Raw genomic sequence first — 18,295 nt, 5'->3', positions numbered from 1 at the left:
AAAGCTACATGTTGTTTACATAATTATTACTTACGAACAAAACAAGGTACAGCGATATTAACTCCGGAGTCGGAAGAATTTTTTACTTACCAGTTTCATTAATTTCTTCTCCGATTTGTGCCCACAATTTTGCCTTCATTGATATATCTTTATAGTTTATATGATATTTTCTAACCAACTCTATCAAATTTTCGGTCATTATGCAGTATTTTATTATTATTTTACGCCTATTAACTCCGACGCTAAAATAAAATTTGTAAAAAAATACAACACCCGACGTTAAAGCGTCCTAACGCCGCGACAGAGCGTTGCGTACTGCTAGCGCCGGCGCTCTGTTTGACGGTATTCTACGATGGTAGTAGAACACATCTTAGCGTCATATCGCGGCGTCAACTTAACGCTCTGACGCGCGCTAAGTACGCGTCCTGTCTGACAAAGCCTTTATACTTGACACCTGTGCAGTGTGCTAAGTGCTTGACACTTGGCAGTTGACAGTTGAGAGTCTCAACTTTAGACATCTTATTACATATCAATAATTATCAATACAAATTTTGTACAATAAACAAAAAATTTGAGGTTATATCCCGAAATCGATTCAAATCACTACGACATATCTTTTGTACGCATAAAAAAATAAATTATTAACTAAATTTATTTAATTGTTTTCAGCAATATAAATATGCATTGTCTTAGATCATTATTTTTACGAATAAGTCAACGAGGATATGTCCTACCTGTACCTGCTTCAGTAAAACCTGCAAAAATTAGCAGCAGTTATATAAATTTTCCTAAATTATATGCATCGCAAGCAGACGATGATATAGGTAAATATACGATGCGGTAAAATACGAGTGAAAAAGATTTCCAGTTAAAAATTTCGCACAAGTAAATATTGAGCGATACCTCTGTTTCATTAGCATTACGATGCATAATTTGTAATTGTTTACATTTTTAGAAAACATTATAAGCCAAATAAGTAAAGGTAACCAAGAAATTGAAAAAAAGCTAAGGGTTTTAATGTTGGAAGTAGAAGTCATGCGTCAAGATGGCAGACAAGCACCGGATGTTATGGATCTTAGAAATTGGCAGTATTTGATGGAATTACCATCAAGAAATCAGAGAGCAAACTATCTCACATATTTATGGAAAAATGAGAAGAGGAAAGAGAATGTTAAGGTATTTAAATTCATAGAAAAATATAATTTAATATTTACACTTTTTTTAATCACAAAAATTTCAGATGAAAAAAGAGGCAAGAAGAAAGGAAGTTGAAGAGATGGACCCAGAAGATTCAAAAGAGTTTCCAGATGATGTAATGTATGGTATTAAACATCAAACACTATTTTTACGCATCCGCGACCAATCAATCAATCAATTCGACAACTACAGGTAAAATTACTATTGATACTTTTATGAAATTGTTGAAATTTACATTAAGAATTTATAATGTTTTGACTAACTTTATTAATTATTAAATTATTGATTTATTTCAGAGCCCTACAAGCTTTAATGAGGGGACAGTCAATGGTTATTGACTGTTCATATGAAACTCATATGGTAAAAAGAGAAATTTTAAATTCTGCAAAACAACTCACATATGTTTTTGGCGATAATAGAATGCACAAAGAGCCCTTTAATTTACATTTGTGTAATGTAGATAATAATGGAGATTTCATGGATCAATTCAGAAGAAATGTTCCATCAATAGATGAGCCCTGGTTTCCTATGAACATTCATGCAGAAAGTTATTTAGACATTTTCCCGAAAGATAAACTAGTATATCTTACCCCACACTGCAGAGAGGAGTTAACAAGTTTTGATCATGATGCTATTTATATTGTGGGTTGTATGGTTGATAAGGTTAGATTTATATGTTTTATGGCTGGTTTTTATTTTACTATTAATTAATTTTATAACTTTTCTTAGTATTGACAAAACTAATTGCTAACATTTCAGATAAACAATGAGCCACTCTCTTTAGCTAAAGCAAAAAGAGATGGTATAAAAATGGCCAAGCTACCTCTAGACCGTTATTTAGAATGGGCTCCAGGATCAAAGAAAAATCTGAATATCAATCATATGATACCAATTCTTTTGGACCTTAAGCTGACTGGAGATTGGGAATTTGCATTACGTCACATACCCAGGAGAAAATTAATGGAAACAAAAATACAAGCCATGCAAAAGAGATTTGAGAAATCATCTCTTAAGAATGTGGACATGCGGAGTTTTATGAATCTACGAGTTGAAGACAGAAGTATATTTAAAAGGAAGTTTAAATCCAAGAAGTCCCTGTACGATGATGATAATATATAAATAAAAGCAACATGTATTATTATATATTTATTTCATTTCTCCAACATAATAAACCTTATAATTAAAAGTATATTTTAAGTAAAAATATTTAATCTAAATTTTGTACATTAAAACAACTTGTAAAACACTGAATATGTATACTAATTATATACATAACATTTCAAACGCATCTAAAACACAATTTTCAATTGTTTAAACCGATTCCACAGTTAAAATCGAATAATTTTTACAGTCCATTCTACCTAACGTCCAGAAGTTTTAAAATGTCGTTTGCATATTGCACACATTCGTGAATTCAATAATATAATGCTATGCATACTTCTATATATTATTATTTCTGGGAATTAAAGATAATTATTTAACCTATAGACCGGGAGATACTGACACAAAATTTCGAGTCATTTGTAACAGGATGCCGGTTCTACAGGGGTCTTAGTACGCAATGATAAAAAGAAAAATGATGGTGTGATCGCTGGTATCGGTGGTTTAGTCTCGTGGGCGTTAGCCGAACTCGTCGGAAAAATAGCGAAAGTCAAACGATTTGTAACACAAAAATTTTAGTATTTACCGATAGCCCATAAAAAAGAAGTAGGCGGTAGTGTCATGCCATACTTTTCCGGTGTGACTTACAGCCCGCCATACCGACGCGAATATGTTGATTTAAATAAAACAATTATTCAACCATTTGTACCAGGCTAACTTTTGCACAGGTAACCATCGTCGTGCAGCCATTTACGAAAATCGCCATGCCATACTTTTCGGACGATTCCAAATGGTCGCCATACCGCCGAAAATCTGCAAAAAAAATTTATTTCGCCAAACTTTTTGTACCAGTATTGCATTTGGATTTTTGGAGAGTATTTGATAAAATATGACCATTATTATATTTGCCATACTTCTAGTAGGGGGAAAAAGTGCTGTCATACTTGAAAAATTAATTTAGTATTAATTTATATAAGTGAAGATTTCCAACACCTAGATCTTTGAAATTTTGTATTTATAATCTTTGATCCTCAAACTTTCAGGAAAAATAAGTGCCATACTGTTACAAATCGTTTGACTTTCGCTATTTTCCGACGAGTTCGACTAACGCCCACGCGACTAAGCCGCCGGTACCAGCGTTCACACCATCATTTTTCTTTTTGTCATTGCGTACTAAGAACCCTGTAGAACCGCCATCCTGTTACAAATGACTCGAAATTTTGTGTCAGTATCTCCCGGTCTACTAGTACTATCGTAAAATATTATACACTATAATTATTTTCAATGCTTAAATTAAATTGATGTGATATAGCTAGTTCAAGGCATGGAAATTGTGCGCATATCGACGTCGGCGTTACTTTCCGACCTCTGTTTGATGGTGGCAAGAATTTCTTGAAGGTTCGAGGGCAGCGCGATGTCGGCCAGCGGCACCGCGGCCGGCGATAGCGGCCGGGAGGGGGAGTAGGCTTCGTTCTGAAATATAACAGTCATTTTAAACTATTGCATAGCTTCTATCGCGGGCCTTGAGCGCGGGGACCGAATCGAGAAATTCCGTAACGAAAAACATGTTGTGTGGTTTTATGAAACCACGGTAAAAATGAAACTTAGGCACAAAATTATCGTATTTGTACGATAATTATCGTACGGTTCCGAACACTGTTTTATACCTACTCGGCAGCCGACCGTCACGCGACATGCGCTACACAGACCAAAAAATTTGAGACGATGTAATAAAAGTTTCACTTTAAAAACCTCACGCTCCCCACTCCGACGGGCACGGAGGTGTGGCTTGAAGGCATGCTATGCAATAGCTTTACCGCGGCAGTCCTCGAGTGCCACACGTCTTTTTTATTATAAACCGTTTATTCTATGTCACTACTTACAATATTTCTTATACTATATTTAACGAAAACTTGTAAAGATTTTGATGTGTTGATTGCACCTTATCAGCTAAATAAATTTAAATAGAACATACCAAGGTTAGGTATTTATTATACCAAAATGGCTTAATATACATTTTCACTCACCGGATGTTAGTTATATAAACTTCAGAGTTACAGTAAATTTAATTAATAACAATCAATTCATAGCTAAAAGTTATACCAAAAACTCAAAGAAAAACAATAGTAGGCAAACTTACATCTGCACTCTTCACTGACGAATCAGCTTGTGCCATTTTGAGGATTTGCTGTTTTTGCTCTTCAATTTGTCGATTAAGTTCTTCCATTTTATTCCGCAAGTTGTGTGTGGGCATCGCCGGGGCGGGCGCACTGTTGCTGCTGTTCGATGATCCCGGACTGTAGGGCTCGTCGTCATCAGCGGCAGCTATTGGAAATAAAAATATATATTATTACCAAGTTTTTTATTTAAAAAAGCATGATGCTACATGAAATTTCTAAAATAGACAAATTTAATTATTTTCTATGGTTATAGTATCATGATTATATTATGACTACGTAAATATAAAATTTGAATTAGCTTTGATGAGATTACATTTGCAGCGAAAATGATAGTAAACATAGTTATGAACAAAATGATACAAGAACAGCATCATCTCCACTCTCCAGTGACAAAACAATAAACAAAAATTTCATAAATCGTGATTATTACTGTACGCTAAAGGCACGATAAAGTCGGGTATCCACATAAATAATCCAAAAAAGAATAATATTCACAGTCCGAAAAAGTAGAATAAATTCGATTACCGAGATCACGGGTAGCCAAGAAAAAGCGCAGGTTCGGATCCCGCTTCATGATCAATTTTTTTTTCTATTCTTATAATTTCAATTAAATTATAAATTAACAAAAATTACCCAAGGAAGCTGCAATTTTGTCCTTAACAGTAGAAGAGAGAGCAGACGAAGTGTACGAGGAGGGCAGCGTCAAGGGTCGGTTCCGCGGCGACATCGGCGGCGTGTACGACTTCTTGCGGGATTCACGAGCCACCTGATATTTTATATTTATTCTATTATTATAGTAACTATCAAAATGTTATAAATTGCACTTATTGTTAACATTAAGGAAAATACTTGGGAGTAAATTGCTAATGCTCGTATCTTTTATAACATGTTATCAATTCATTAGAAAGTTAATTCATCTTTCACGGGATAGATAACATGATAATTATTTATCTCTCATACCTTATTTAATAGTGTAAACATATAATTTATAAATTTCCAACAGGCGTTGTATAAAATGCACATTTGCGCATATTAATTGCTCAGTCATTTAGCGCAAATAAAATTTCTTGTGGGGGTGTTTAGAAAATAATTATTAATTATACGTGTACTGTATGGGAAATAGGAATAGGGAATATTCTATTCTAATAAGATCAGGAATAAGGGTTTTGTGGTGACATCGTATCTTAATTCTATGGTACATACATTATTTATTGCTACATATTTTATAGGTATTTGTTATACAATGCAAGACTCATATTTTTATATATTTAGCTTTTATGAACTGGGTAGGGTTGGGAAAATAATGGGACGCATGCTTCTCACACTTTATTAGACTGAGCAATCAAACACGAATTCACAATCTTTATTACAAACATATTTATTAAAATAACATGATAATCGATAAATATATTTATTTACAACTTTATTCTTAGCACCGTTTTTGTTAACTGACCTTAGCCGGAACGATATCTTTGGGAATGTGTGTGGCGAGTCGTTTTTTCCTTTGTCTAATGATAATGGCGATAAGTAAGTGCGTCTTCAGTTCGCCGAGGCCGGGCGGGTCGAGCGGCAGCAGTACCGCCGGGAGGGAAGTGTTCGCTGACAGCGGGACGATATACAAGTCCTTCACTGTAGCCGTGTTCGTTACTTTTACTACGCCTAACCTATATATTTAGATGCATTATATTATTATGATTAAGGATATTAGCATGCTTACAAATAAATATGTATGGGTGTATATAATGTTGTTTAAGTTTCAGTGTTTAACAGTTAATATATTTTCATGAAAGTCAATAGAAAGGAAAGCAAGGAAATAGGATAATAGATAGATAGGATTCTTTTATTCACATAGATAGAATAGTTCTTTTTGACACTGAGTGGTAATACAAATATACTAAAAGTGTGTGTGAGAGAGAAAGTGTGTCCAAATATAATGTATTTAAACACAGATTAGTGCAGAATAATACCAACCTATTCCTACTACTTAAATAACTATACAGAGCTATATATTGCATTCTCTCTTCATCATTTGCTGCTTGTAGCCTGAGAATCACAATATCCTTATTGCTGGCTCGCTTCATTTTGCCGATGTAGTCCCAAACCGTATCTGGGTTTATTCTTCCTACTATATCTAGCTCTGCTGTGAGATCATCTTCTAAATCAATCGCATTACCGGAAACCTGAGGAAGTAGTGATCTTATACATAATTTTTGTGAAAAAAAAACATAAATATGTATTATAGATAGATACTCCTAATAAAAAAAGTTAAAATTATAAGTAAAATATTAATGTTGGGTTGCATTTAGCGATTTCAATTTGTGGCACATTAAAAATAGTAAGAAATACTTGTAAAATTTACGTAGATATCAAAAACATGTGAGTGCATACCTCATGCGCAGCAACATAGAACCTAGCGACGTCCACCATATTAATGCACCCATTCCATACTGTTGCTGCTGAGTTCTCCACCGTACTGCTGGGCTCCTGGTCACTTTCTACTTCAGCTGGTAATCATAAACATAAATAGGTATAATATATTAGATACTTAGATAAATTGCCAATTTAAAGGAAATTTTATTTAGCCTTTTTGGTACTTATTCAATATTTACCTGATGGTTTTTCCTTATACACAGAAGTCGGCAGAGGTATATCGGAGTCGATCGCGAAAGATTTCGCCGGATCAACATCCACATTACCGTATTCACTAATTTCATTCTTATAATTATCCTCATCGATATCCTCTCTTGACTTCCGCAAATCTTCTTCAGAAAATGCTGAAGTAATCATTGGTTCATGCGGATCGTACTCTGGATGAATTTCTTTCATCATAGCCGACTTCGGTCGCTCTATTGAATCTGAATCTGTAGAACTGAAATAAAAAAAGTATAATTTAGAATACTTCACAAAAGTCTATATATTATACGCGCTTTTATTATACTTAGATTTATCAACACACAAATCAACAATAATTTTCAAATATTTACTATGCTATAGTTCTGTTATGAAAACCAAGGATATACTTTAAAACATTATACTTACTCATTCTTACTCTTACTGACAGTCTCTTGAGATCGTGATCGGTGTTTAACCTCTTCAGTGCTAGCGTGTTTGGACCGCGAGCGGTGTGTTCGCTTAGCGCTGTCTCGCGACTTGGACCGTGACCGAAGTCCACGGGACGCGGACCTAGAACGTTCTCTAGACCTTTTCTTCGACTTCCCGCGAGATCTTGACCGTCGTCTAGAACGTTCTCTCTCAACTCTTTCCTTCTCTTCCGTTCTCGATCTCTCTTTCGACTCTGATCTCGATGATCTACTCGACTTTTTCGACCGTCGTGTCGATCTGTGCTCTCTCTCCACTTCCGATCCTCGTGATGACCTAGATTTTCGCTTTTCCGAATCCCGTTTGCTTTCCCGGTCTTTTTTGGACTTTGATTTCTCCTTTTCACGCTTTTTACTGTTACTCGACTTTTTCTTTGTGTCTTTTGTTTTGGGCCTATATAATTGGAAATCAAAGTTTATTATAATGCTTAAAAAATCCTTCAAGTATTAAATAGAAATATCCCTGAAGATTACTTACGTTTGTACATTTTCTGCGGGTGGTGGAAGTCCATCACCGACTGCGTCATTTAAAGCAGAAACCAAATCTTCAACAGGCACATTTGGATCCAATTCTGTTGACACTGATTCTTTTGTTTCCATTACCTAAAACAATAAAAGTTTGTTATAAATTTCATGAAAAAAATGCATGTAAATTTTAATAAAATAGGATATAATAATATACCTCTTCTCCCTTGTGCGTTTTAAGAACGTATGTTTTGCTAGCTGCTAACAGATCTATTTCAGATTTTTTAATAAGTTCCAACTGATGTTTTGATTCTTCTTCCCGCCATTGCGCGAGTTCTTGACTGGCTAATTCTTCAGGTGAAAGTCGCACCTAAAATTAGATAAAACGTTAAGATTTTTTTTAAAGTTCTCCTGTAATAAAAAACACCAACAACAAAAGCAAAACCAACAACAAAACACAAGCAAAAAAATCAGGAACTTACCAATTCGCTCGGTTTTAAAACTCGTTCACATATTTTCTCCCAAAGGGATAGATTTTTGCGATCTTTAATATTGAACATAAGTGATCGATATTTCGCTTTATATTTCATCCCTACATCGTGGTTGAACAACTCGAAAAGTTCCTCTTCCGTGTCATACGCGTATTGCTGTATTTCTTCTTCACTGAATTTGAATCCATCGCTCTCCGCCATGCGCAAACTGATTTGTTCCTGCAAAGCTTTCCTCACATTTTCCCGTATTTCCTCCTCCGAGTCCATTTTCTTTTTGTCATGAGAATCTTTCCGTCTCGATGTCGACGGTGATGCTACGGCAGCCTGCGATGAAATGATTATCGTAAACACGCAAATTTTAACTTGTAATCAGAGAGCAAACAATTCAAGGTCAACGACATTATATAAGGATGTGTTTTAATACTACTTGTAAATTATGCCATAGATTGATAAGAGCTGTTAAATTTAATAAATACATACATGCACCATACGACCATACATATTTGGTCATTAAAACTGTATAATGTGTGCCCAAACCTTGTTTTGCGAACTATGCAACTAACGAAATTTATTTCGTCTCATTCTTAAAAAAATGCTTGACTAAAACAACAATAATCTTATCATGTATTATTAAAAACAATTTTATAATTTTTGAAGAAATATGAGCAACCTAGCAGACTAAATTTAAATCTCAACACCACAAACAACAACAATTCGATTACGAATTGTATTAACACAACACATAATCAACAACTATATAATATGTACAAACAATACAGACCTTTATTATTATGTTAACAAGATACAATTTTATGCTTTACTACTAGCTTTCCGCCTGCGGCTTCGCCCGCGTTTTCAAAGAAAAACCCGTATAGTTCCCGTTCCCGTGGGATTTCCGGGATAAAACCTAGCCTATGTTACTCGTGGATAATGTAGCTTTCGAATGGTGAAAGAATTTTTAAAATCGGTCCAGTAGTTTATGAGCCTATTCATTACAATCAAACAAACAAACAAACAAAGTTTTCCTCTTTATAATATTAGTGTAGAAGTGTAGATTATTCATGTTACGTCATTTCATAGTGTTTGTAAAGGTGATGAGTAATAGCAAAGCGCGGAAGTTTTCAGTCGTAAATACAAGAGATTATAATTATTCATAGGAGCACATGGTACGAAATATTCCTATTGTTGAATATATTGTAGAATATCTTATCATTGTGGAAGGTGTTAAAATGAAATGTACTTGTATAATTTGTAAAATGTATTGCCAATTATTTCTATCTTTAAATCCAGTTTTAAGGGGATTACTATGGTCAAAACCGGAAAACACCTTATACATATTGAATTTTGTTGAGGAAACTGTTGGTACGATTGTCTTAAAAAAAATATATGTGATACTCAAGGATATAATTAACAAAGTGTATTGTTTACTTTTCAGTTTAGAACGGCCTAAACATAAAAAAAATACATAGAAATCAACCCCTGTTTGAACATAAAACGCATTTTGTTAGGAAAACGGCTACATATTTATACATGAAATTTATACCAAAAAATATGTTATGATATTTGTAACAATTTGTATTGATTGTTTTTTCAATTTTCATTATTATCGTTAAATTATCAAGAAAAAACTCGAATTTATAATAAAACCCACATAAAACCTCACCTCTATTGCATATTTTCGACGAAATTTGACGGTGTCAGTTCGACTCGGACGGGGGACTGTACGTGCGGTTTTTTTTGCAAAATAACGCTAAAATTCACCGAATTGAATGTTTTGTTAAATTAAACCAGATTGTAATAGGTATTTACATGAGCAGTTCATGAAATGAAAGTTAAAAATAGGTATGTAAAGATATAAAAATCTGTTTGTAAATTAGTTTTGTTTTTGAAAGGCGTCATTGAATAATATCCAGTGTTGATAATTTTTGACAGTAAAATATTATCAGAAAACACATACCTATAAAACAGTAACCAGACTTTCCCTGTGCCTTGAATATTTTTTAAAAAAGATTAATTGCTGTTCTATCGTATATTTTAAGGGTCCAAAACAATCCAAAGCCGGGAGATACTGACACAAAATTTTGGGTCATTTGTAACCGGATGGCGGTTCTTGTGGTGGTCTTAGTACGCAATGACAAAAAGAAAAATCATGGTCAGAACAGTGGTACCGGCATAAGTACTAGTCACGTGGGCGTTAGTCGAACTCGTCGGATAAATTACGGAAGGCAAACGATTTGTAACACAAAAATTTTAGGATTTACCGATAGCCCATAAAAAAGAAGTAGGCGGTAGTGTCATGCCATACTTTTCCGGTGTAATTTACAGCCCACAATACCGACGTGAATGCGTTGATTTTAAAAAAAAATTCAACCATTTGTACCAGGCTAATTTTTGCACAGGTAATCATCGTCCAGTAGCCATGTACGAAAATCGCCATGCCATACTTTTCAGACAGTTCCAAATGGTCGCCATACCGCCGAAAATCAGCAATTTTTTTTTATATTGTATAAAATCATTTAATTTTATATTATTGTATAAAATCGTAGGAAAGTCAAAACTGACATAAACGTATAGCAACATTTTTAGCCGACGCCATTATAGGACGAAATTCTCAATTCAACTGAATTTTTTGTTGGTTCCGTTACCTCCGCACTTTTAACTGGGTGAACCGATGATTTCTTCTATTATTCGACCAAGCCAACTAGACGCTCGGGTGGAATGCGGCCTCCCCGCCCGCTTACCGCCTCAGGTACCGCGTTCGCCTTAGTACGGTTCGCAGCATCGACGCATTCGTACGTTTCGCATCGCTAGTTATTTGTGTACTTTTTATTATTAATCGTTAAAGCTTGTTGTTGACTGTTAAGTTTTTCGTTGTTATTTGTTTAAGTTTTTACTGTGTTGTTATTCATAGACAGCCCTCGAAATGGGGAAAAATAAGACTATTCATAGCGGAGAGCGAACAGTGATATTATTAATATTTTTTTTTTGCTATCTGTACCCGAGACATGGGCGGGTGACGTCACAGTTGAAAAGGGTCTAGTTGGCTTGGTCACGTAGTACACTAATATTATAAAGAGGAAAACTTTGTTTGTTTGTTTGTTTGATTGTAATGAATAGGCTCATAAACTACTGGACCGATTTTAAAAATTCCGTTCACCATTCAAAAGCTACATTATCCACAAGTAATATAGGATAGGTTTTATCCCGGAAATTCCACGGGAACGGGAACTATGCGAGTTTTTATAGATACCGACACAACTAACACTGTATTCTTTGTACGGAAGGTATGACCCATATCAGTCATAGTCATAGGCTCTGGTAACTTCAGTCGCAGGAAAATCACTCATTTTGTAATGTGTTCAAAGATAAACAGTAGAAAAAAAAACTCAGTTTAAAACACGTTATAATATTTTTGATTTGAAGCTGCTATATAGTCGATAAATAGGCACCAAACTCTTAAAGGGGTATAATATTTTAATGTTTAAAAATCGAAACACATTTTATTTCTCGTCATCATTTCAAAGACGTAAGGGATTTAAAAAATTAACCCCGAACTAACTACAAAATACATAACAAGTCGAAAAAAACGTGATTTCTTGTCCGTTCCCCTATTTTTTTCGGTGTGTGTAGGTTGCATGCATATATTCCTACTAGGTATGAAGAGATATACAGAGAACGCTAAATACATTTGCCTGGTCACCATTACCATTCGATACACCATGACATGGTAGAGGCCGTTCTATAGAATTACGTCAAATAATGTACTCCATCTTTTATATCTCTGTAGGTGAGATGTTCTCCACCCTAGCCATCATCAGGTCTCCAGAATATAGTAGAGTCCGTGTTGAATAAAATTAATTTCTAAATCGGTGTTTTCTTAACTGTTCCCCACTCTAGAACTTATAATTACTTGCTTAGTCATTTTAAGGTCTCCAGAATGGGTCATGTTACATGTAGTAGAGACTTTGCTTATAACGGTTAATGTTGAAAGATGAGTCTTCCTACATTACATTTACAACATACATAGTACACAATATTTACTATTCATAAATGTAATATGTTACTGCCTCTCAGAGAAAACATAAATTAGGTAGAAACCACTAACACATTACGATACAATACGATACAGTATACAATTCCATAATCTTTGGTCACTTTTACTTCAACAACGATGTATATTTATAGAGGGCGGTTAAAAAAACAAATTCAAATGTAGTGACAGAATCATTAAGGTCGTTGAACCGTGTAATTGCCTTAATTTTAATTATCTTCATTTATAATAATTTAAAGAAAGAACAGATGTTTATTAATTAAATATAAATATTAAATATATGTAATTACAAATTTTGAGTGTGTGTTGTATTTGGAAAGTTATAAAATTTTGTTTAAACTTATGTACATGAAATAAGGCAAAACTGTAGAAAGAAAAGTAATTTCTTACCTTATCAATAGATGATTGAGACCTATTCAAAGCTCGACTTTTTCGTGTTTCAGTGCCGCTTCTATTTAATGAAGATTTTGGAGTCTCAGGTTGAGGTTGGGGTTTGGGTGTCACTGGGATTTTCGGCGTTGGTGTGGGTTTAGGTTCCTCTTTCGGAGTAAGTGGAACTTTCGGTTCTTTTTGTACAAAAGAGAATTTTTGTTGTTCCCGAGGAGATAGCAGAGATTTTCCTTTTATTTCTTCTTTTTTTCCTTTTGTTTCTGATTGTGGAGTTTTTACAGGCTGCGGTTGTTCCGTATTTTTTCTGGGTATTTTTGCAAAGTTAAGTGTAGTTTGAATTTTATTGCTTTCATTTGTTTTTTTACGAGCAATATTTGGTTTTATTGCACTGAGTGTGCCCGGTCTTACTACTTCGAATGTTGGATTCTTTTGCAACCAGCTCTTCAGATTTTCTGCAGTAGGTGCATTTGGTCCCGCTAACAACCTACCTGACTTCCTTTCATAAACAATTACCTGCAATTAAACGAGTTTAGATATTATTTTCATACACAGCTAGACAATGTTTCGTAAAAAAAATGCTTATGAAATATAGAACATAATGTTTATTATTGTATGTTTATATCTCATATTTCACTTCTGTCATTGAACCATTTATTGTCCAAAGTGGTATTCATCGTGACATTTTAAAACATTGAATTAAACATTACTTAATAAAATCCACTTACCCTAGATTCTGCAACTTTCTCAGCACTTTTGCCACTAGGAGTATTAGTTTTCGTACCACCCTGCACACCAAGTGAATCCTGTGCATGTTTTAATATGCAACTATCACTGCAATATATGCTACTTGCTCTCGCTGGTTTCTTGCAAACAATACAATTTGATTTCCCTCCTTCCTTTGCTGGTGTAGCTTGTGGTGTAGTCTCTACTTGCTTTTGTATAGGTGTTGCCTATAAGGATGACCATTCACAATAGGTTTAGCACTTAAAAATAAACATTCCTATTTTTCTACTTTATGCTTTAAATTATTATGAATTTGCAAAACAATGAATTTGCAAAGATTAAGTACAAGTGCAGGTATCAGAAAGTTAACAATAATGAAAAAATCTGTAAAAAATATAGTGTCAGTGATGTTTAGTATGTATTATTTTCTCATTTAATGCATATTTTTTTCAAATATCTCAGGACAATTTTCACACACGGCACAATCTGATCCCATACTTAGCTTTTGCTTGTGTTATGGAAACCAGATGGCTGATAAACATACATACTTATATCCTATCCTATCCTATACTATTATAAAGGCGAAAGTTTGTATGTATGGATGTTTGTTACTCTTTCACGCAAATACTACTGAACCGATTACAATGAAATTCAGCACACATATAGAGGGTACCTTGGATTAACACATAGGATAGGTTTTATCCCGGAAATCCCACGGGAACGGGTTTTTCTTTGAAAACGCGGGCGAAGCCGCGGGCGGAAAGCTAGTAGATTGTATTAATAATATGTTACTAACTTAATTGTGAGTTATTAAGAATAGACAACAGTATGTGTATTCTTACCTTTGCAGGTGTTTTAGGAGGAGGTTTAGATTTCTTAATACAGTTTGGACACCGCCACTCAATGCCTTGTTCCTCCATTTGCTGGCCCATAGCCTTGGTGATGTTCACACACTTGCCATGGAACCAGTCCTCGCAGCCATCGCAACAGATCATGAAGCGGTTGTTATGTGGTTGCTTGCATATACACCATAATCTGCAAATATAATCATTTAATTTTGTTTAAACAATATTTATATTTGTATTTATTCCTATTGCAACTTATAAAATATTACAAAAATAACATTTACCTATTAGGATCATCTTCAGAATTCCAACTCTCTTGAGATTCTGCTGATTTTTCAATGACTGGTGTTTGTATTATTGGCTCAACCTTCTTATTAACCAACTTTTTATTTGAATATTGCTTAGCCACATGTTGAAGCACTGGTTCTGGGGTAGTGATCTCTGGTGGTATGGGGGAAGCGGTTGCAACTTCAGGAGCTGCAGGTTCAACTAGAGTTTTTCTTTTTGATGACCTTGTAGCTGGAGCTTCAATTGGTGGTAATGTAATAACTCTGCCATCTCGTCTTACTATTTCTATGGGATCTTTCCGTGGCAACACAGCTTTTGCTACTTTCACTGGGGTTTGTGAATACAAACTATGAGTTGGTTGTGTTTGTGCCTGTATTGGCATTTGTTGTTGCACTTGTGGTGGAGTTTGTATTGCATGCTGTGGTGTTGCTATTTGTGGTTGCTGTGTCTGAGTAAATGTATTAGCTTGTACATTTGGAACAATTTTAGCTGGAATTGTGTCTACTTTACCGAGAACTTGTTTATCTAAAACTTCCTGTAAATTCTCAGAACTTTCAACAAGCTGTGCAACATGCATCAGCAAATCTTCTGTTAAACCATCTTCCTCTGGTTGCAATCCCGCCAACAAATCTAGAGTAGGTGAAAGTGGGCCGGCCAGATTTGGACTATTAATAACATTTGCAGCAGTTATGTTTGGATGAATTTTCGATGAATGGGGTGCTGTGTCTTGCAGTATTTGCGCTAAACTTGCATCATCTAATTGTGGTATCGGTTCATAAGCTTTAACTTTTTCAGGAATGCTAGGTTTTGTTGATTTAACAAAGGTCTTTATAGATGTCTGAATCTTATTATGTTCATTTTCAAGTGATTTTGCAACTTCAATGGTCTTGTCACTATTTAAATCGAGAGATTTTGGTATCTCAGGCTTTTTAGGGACTGGAATGGGTTCTTTTTCAACTTTGCTTGGTGGCTTAGTTTCAGTTGAGACTCTTCTAATGACATCTGGTGTAGAAAACAATGATGTCATATCAGATAAAAGTGCCGTTACATGAGCCGGTGTTTTCTTTTCTTTCTTTATTATTTTTGGAACTAATTTTGGTGTTACTTTAGTCAGATCATTAGTTGGCTGTGCTAGGGGTACCAATGTAGGCATGGAAATTATAGTTTCCTTTGGTGCTACTACTTCAGTCTCTGGTTGTTTCTTAATAATTATATTTTTACTTAGCACCTTCTCCTTAATTTCTCTTCTTAATATATTTTTACCGGCTTTTAATCTTGATGCTGTTTTTGGATCTGCTTTCGTAGCTTTAGCCAATTGGACACTCTTTAAAATTCTTGGCTTAGTCTTTAGCCGTCGTAATTTTGGAGGAGCTGATCTATCCTTTGTATCTTTATAGTCAGAATCAGAATCTCTGTCTGCAGCACTATCACCCGAAGAGCTTACTGAAGATGATTCAGTGTTATCTTCTAATTTTGACTGCAAGGAGGCTTTTTCAACTTGACTTATAGCTTTCGATTTTGATAATACTGGTAATGGTTTATTGAGACTTTCATTAGCTTTAATAGAAGGCTCTAATGGATTTATTATGAGCTTTTTACCCTTGGCAATAATTTTTTGATCCAATATAGTAATTTTCTTAGGTGTTGTCACTGGTTTTGGGGGTGGGTGATGTGTAATTTCAATAATAGGATCATCATATGTTGTGAATGATTCACTTCGCTGCGGTAATGTTTGACTGGGTGAAGTCAAAGGAGTATAACAATGGTCATTTTGAAAGCCGATTAGGCTGTTTTCTCTTGTTTCTATCCTTAATGATTGCAACATCTCTGCACCACTATCTGAAATTACATAAATATATATACTTACAATAAAATAAAATATTGTAACACAAAAGCATAAGACTGCAGTGCAGAAGACCCTGCAGTGATGATTTACAGACACGGTTTCTAAGTAATAACTACTATAAATACTCACCATATTTTATTATACTATCTGGTTCGTCATAGTAACTGTCTACAGATAATGTGACATGGGGTACTTTATCATCTTCGTTTTCAGAATCCGTGGCATCATCAGGCCTACCCTCATGTCCAACTCGTACAACACTAATCCCTGCAGCTTGGGATCCATCGCTTCCTGGAATTTATAGAATAAACGTTAGTACATATATCGAGAATCTCGTTTATAATCTTTGATAAATATTAAAATTCGATTCATTAAAGATTTATTGCAGAATAACATCAACGTTAACTTCATAGCTAGTAAATAAGTTATATTCCCGCCAAAAATTTTTTATACATATTTATCGCATTAAATGACAAAAAATTATAAATATTTAGCTAAATAAAGATTATTAACATTAATTTGTTTAATTTAAGTGTTAATAAACGTAAAAATTAGAAAGAAAATGTGATTATAAGTATATGTGTTGTATGCCTAATATTCCTAAAACAAACTTTTAAGCCAACTTTGTATTACAATAGCGTATACTAAACTGATAGAAGATCATCTAGAAATGGTTAATTTAATGATAAATAAACTCTTTTACCCATTAAAGTTCCAAGTAATTTTTGGTCCACGGAAAGAGATCCATCTTTGTTTACAATAACAACAACGGAGCTGTCAGTTTTTGTTGAGGGTCCATTTAGGTCCGTATAATTTGTTATGACGGTGTTCGACATTTTAGTTCACTATTAATGTAACTATCTCTATGCAAGTTCTCTATTTTTAGCCCACTTTTGCTTCACATGCATCGCGTCTATCTATAAAAACATTCGCCGCCATTTTGCACAATCGCAAGCAAGCATAAGATGGGATTTATTTTTATTCCACTGCACACACAATGTATTTTTTATAATATTCGTACACTAATACACAAATAAATCACGAATTTATATAATTAATTTGTACTCAATCAATATTAAAATTAACAGAACCTCCAAATCGAAAAAAAACTGAAAACACGCACTTTTGATAGCATTACACGAGATACCAACATTAAAAAAACATAAATTCATATTATTTTGAACACAGAGTATCTATAAATAAAACAGATTAAGTAAACGCTGTTTTCATAAAATAACTGCGTTAAAAACAACCTACTTCAAAAACGGAAAAGTAATAAATAAAAAAAGATTTGATATTATTAATTACAACCAAGAAGCTTATATCTAATACACTGGAGATTTCAGTATGAACATTAACTTGTAACAAGAAAATATGACGTTGAATGACGCCTGTATGTTTTTTTATCCCTTTCACACCTAACTCAAGCGTCTTTTCACGGTCCATCCCCGACGTACGTCAGCTCAAGGCCGCGGTGCTGGATGTATCCTACTGACGATCGTGCGCGCATCAAGCATGGCTAGGGTTGCCAACTTTTATTTTAAGATATTATAGAGTATATCTGATTTTAAAGGAGGTAAATATAGAGTAAATAAATATTTTTAAAAATGTATTTTTTTT

The 18,295-nt window shown here is 34.3% G+C and overlaps 2 protein-coding genes across 2 annotated transcripts; one reads left to right on the top strand and one right to left on the bottom strand.

Moving 5' to 3' along the window:
• Window positions 1-502: 502 nt before the first annotated feature.
• rswl (tRNA methyltransferase roswell) lies at window positions 503-2,338 on the top strand. Its single transcript, XM_089696599.1, has 6 exons — window positions 503-576; window positions 670-824; window positions 956-1,176; window positions 1,241-1,389; window positions 1,494-1,860; window positions 1,957-2,338. The coding sequence occupies exons 2-6, from the start codon at window positions 680-682 to the stop codon at window positions 2,314-2,316; spliced, it is 1,242 nt and encodes a 413-aa protein (XP_089552725.1). The 5' UTR covers window positions 503-576; window positions 670-679; the 3' UTR covers window positions 2,317-2,338.
• pps (protein partner of snf) lies at window positions 2,333-17,820 on the bottom strand. The gene is made up of 18 exons (XM_089696597.1): window positions 17,379-17,820; window positions 16,805-16,966; window positions 14,826-16,668; window positions 14,539-14,731; window positions 13,699-13,923; window positions 12,974-13,486; window positions 8,524-8,856; window positions 8,259-8,411; window positions 8,055-8,179; window positions 7,518-7,970; window positions 7,088-7,347; window positions 6,867-6,982; window positions 6,450-6,658; window positions 5,932-6,142; window positions 5,112-5,244; window positions 4,439-4,623; window positions 3,545-3,771; window positions 2,333-2,682 (listed from the first exon to the last, which is right to left on the bottom strand). Exons 1-17 carry the CDS (start codon window positions 17,509-17,511, stop codon window positions 3,616-3,618), a joined length of 5,403 nt encoding a protein of 1,800 aa, XP_089552723.1. The 5' UTR covers window positions 17,512-17,820; the 3' UTR covers window positions 2,333-2,682; window positions 3,545-3,615.
• Window positions 17,821-18,295: the final 475 nt, after the last annotated feature.

This window comes from Colias philodice, chromosome 6 (assembly GCF_061535455.1).
Source record: "Colias philodice isolate Cphi_HAF_F1 chromosome 6, ilColPhil1 Martin Lab GWU primary, whole genome shotgun sequence".
NCBI lineage: Eukaryota > Metazoa > Arthropoda > Insecta > Lepidoptera > Pieridae > Colias > Colias philodice.
This window is presented reverse-complemented; position numbering and strand designations above follow the sequence as displayed.

Coding starts and splice junctions, on each gene's coding strand:
- rswl (XM_089696599.1), top strand. CDS start 680: ATGCATTGTCTTAGATCATTATTTTTACGAATAAGTCAACGAGGATAT. Junction 1,177..1,240: donor AGAGGAAAGAGAATGTTAAG/GTATTTAAATTC, acceptor CAAAAATTTCAG/ATGAAAAAAGAGGCAAGAAG. Junction 1,390..1,493: donor AATCAATTCGACAACTACAG/GTAAAATTACTA, acceptor GATTTATTTCAG/AGCCCTACAAGCTTTAATGA.
- pps (XM_089696597.1), bottom strand. CDS start 17,511: ATGTCGAACACCGTCATAACAAATTATACGGACCTAAATGGACCCTCA. Junction 7,348..7,517: donor GTCAGTAAGAGTAAGAATGA/GTAAGTATAATG, acceptor TTTTTATTTCAG/TTCTACAGATTCAGATTCAA. Junction 6,983..7,087: donor GTATAAGGAAAAACCATCAG/GTAAATATTGAA, acceptor TATGATTACCAG/CTGAAGTAGAAAGTGACCAG.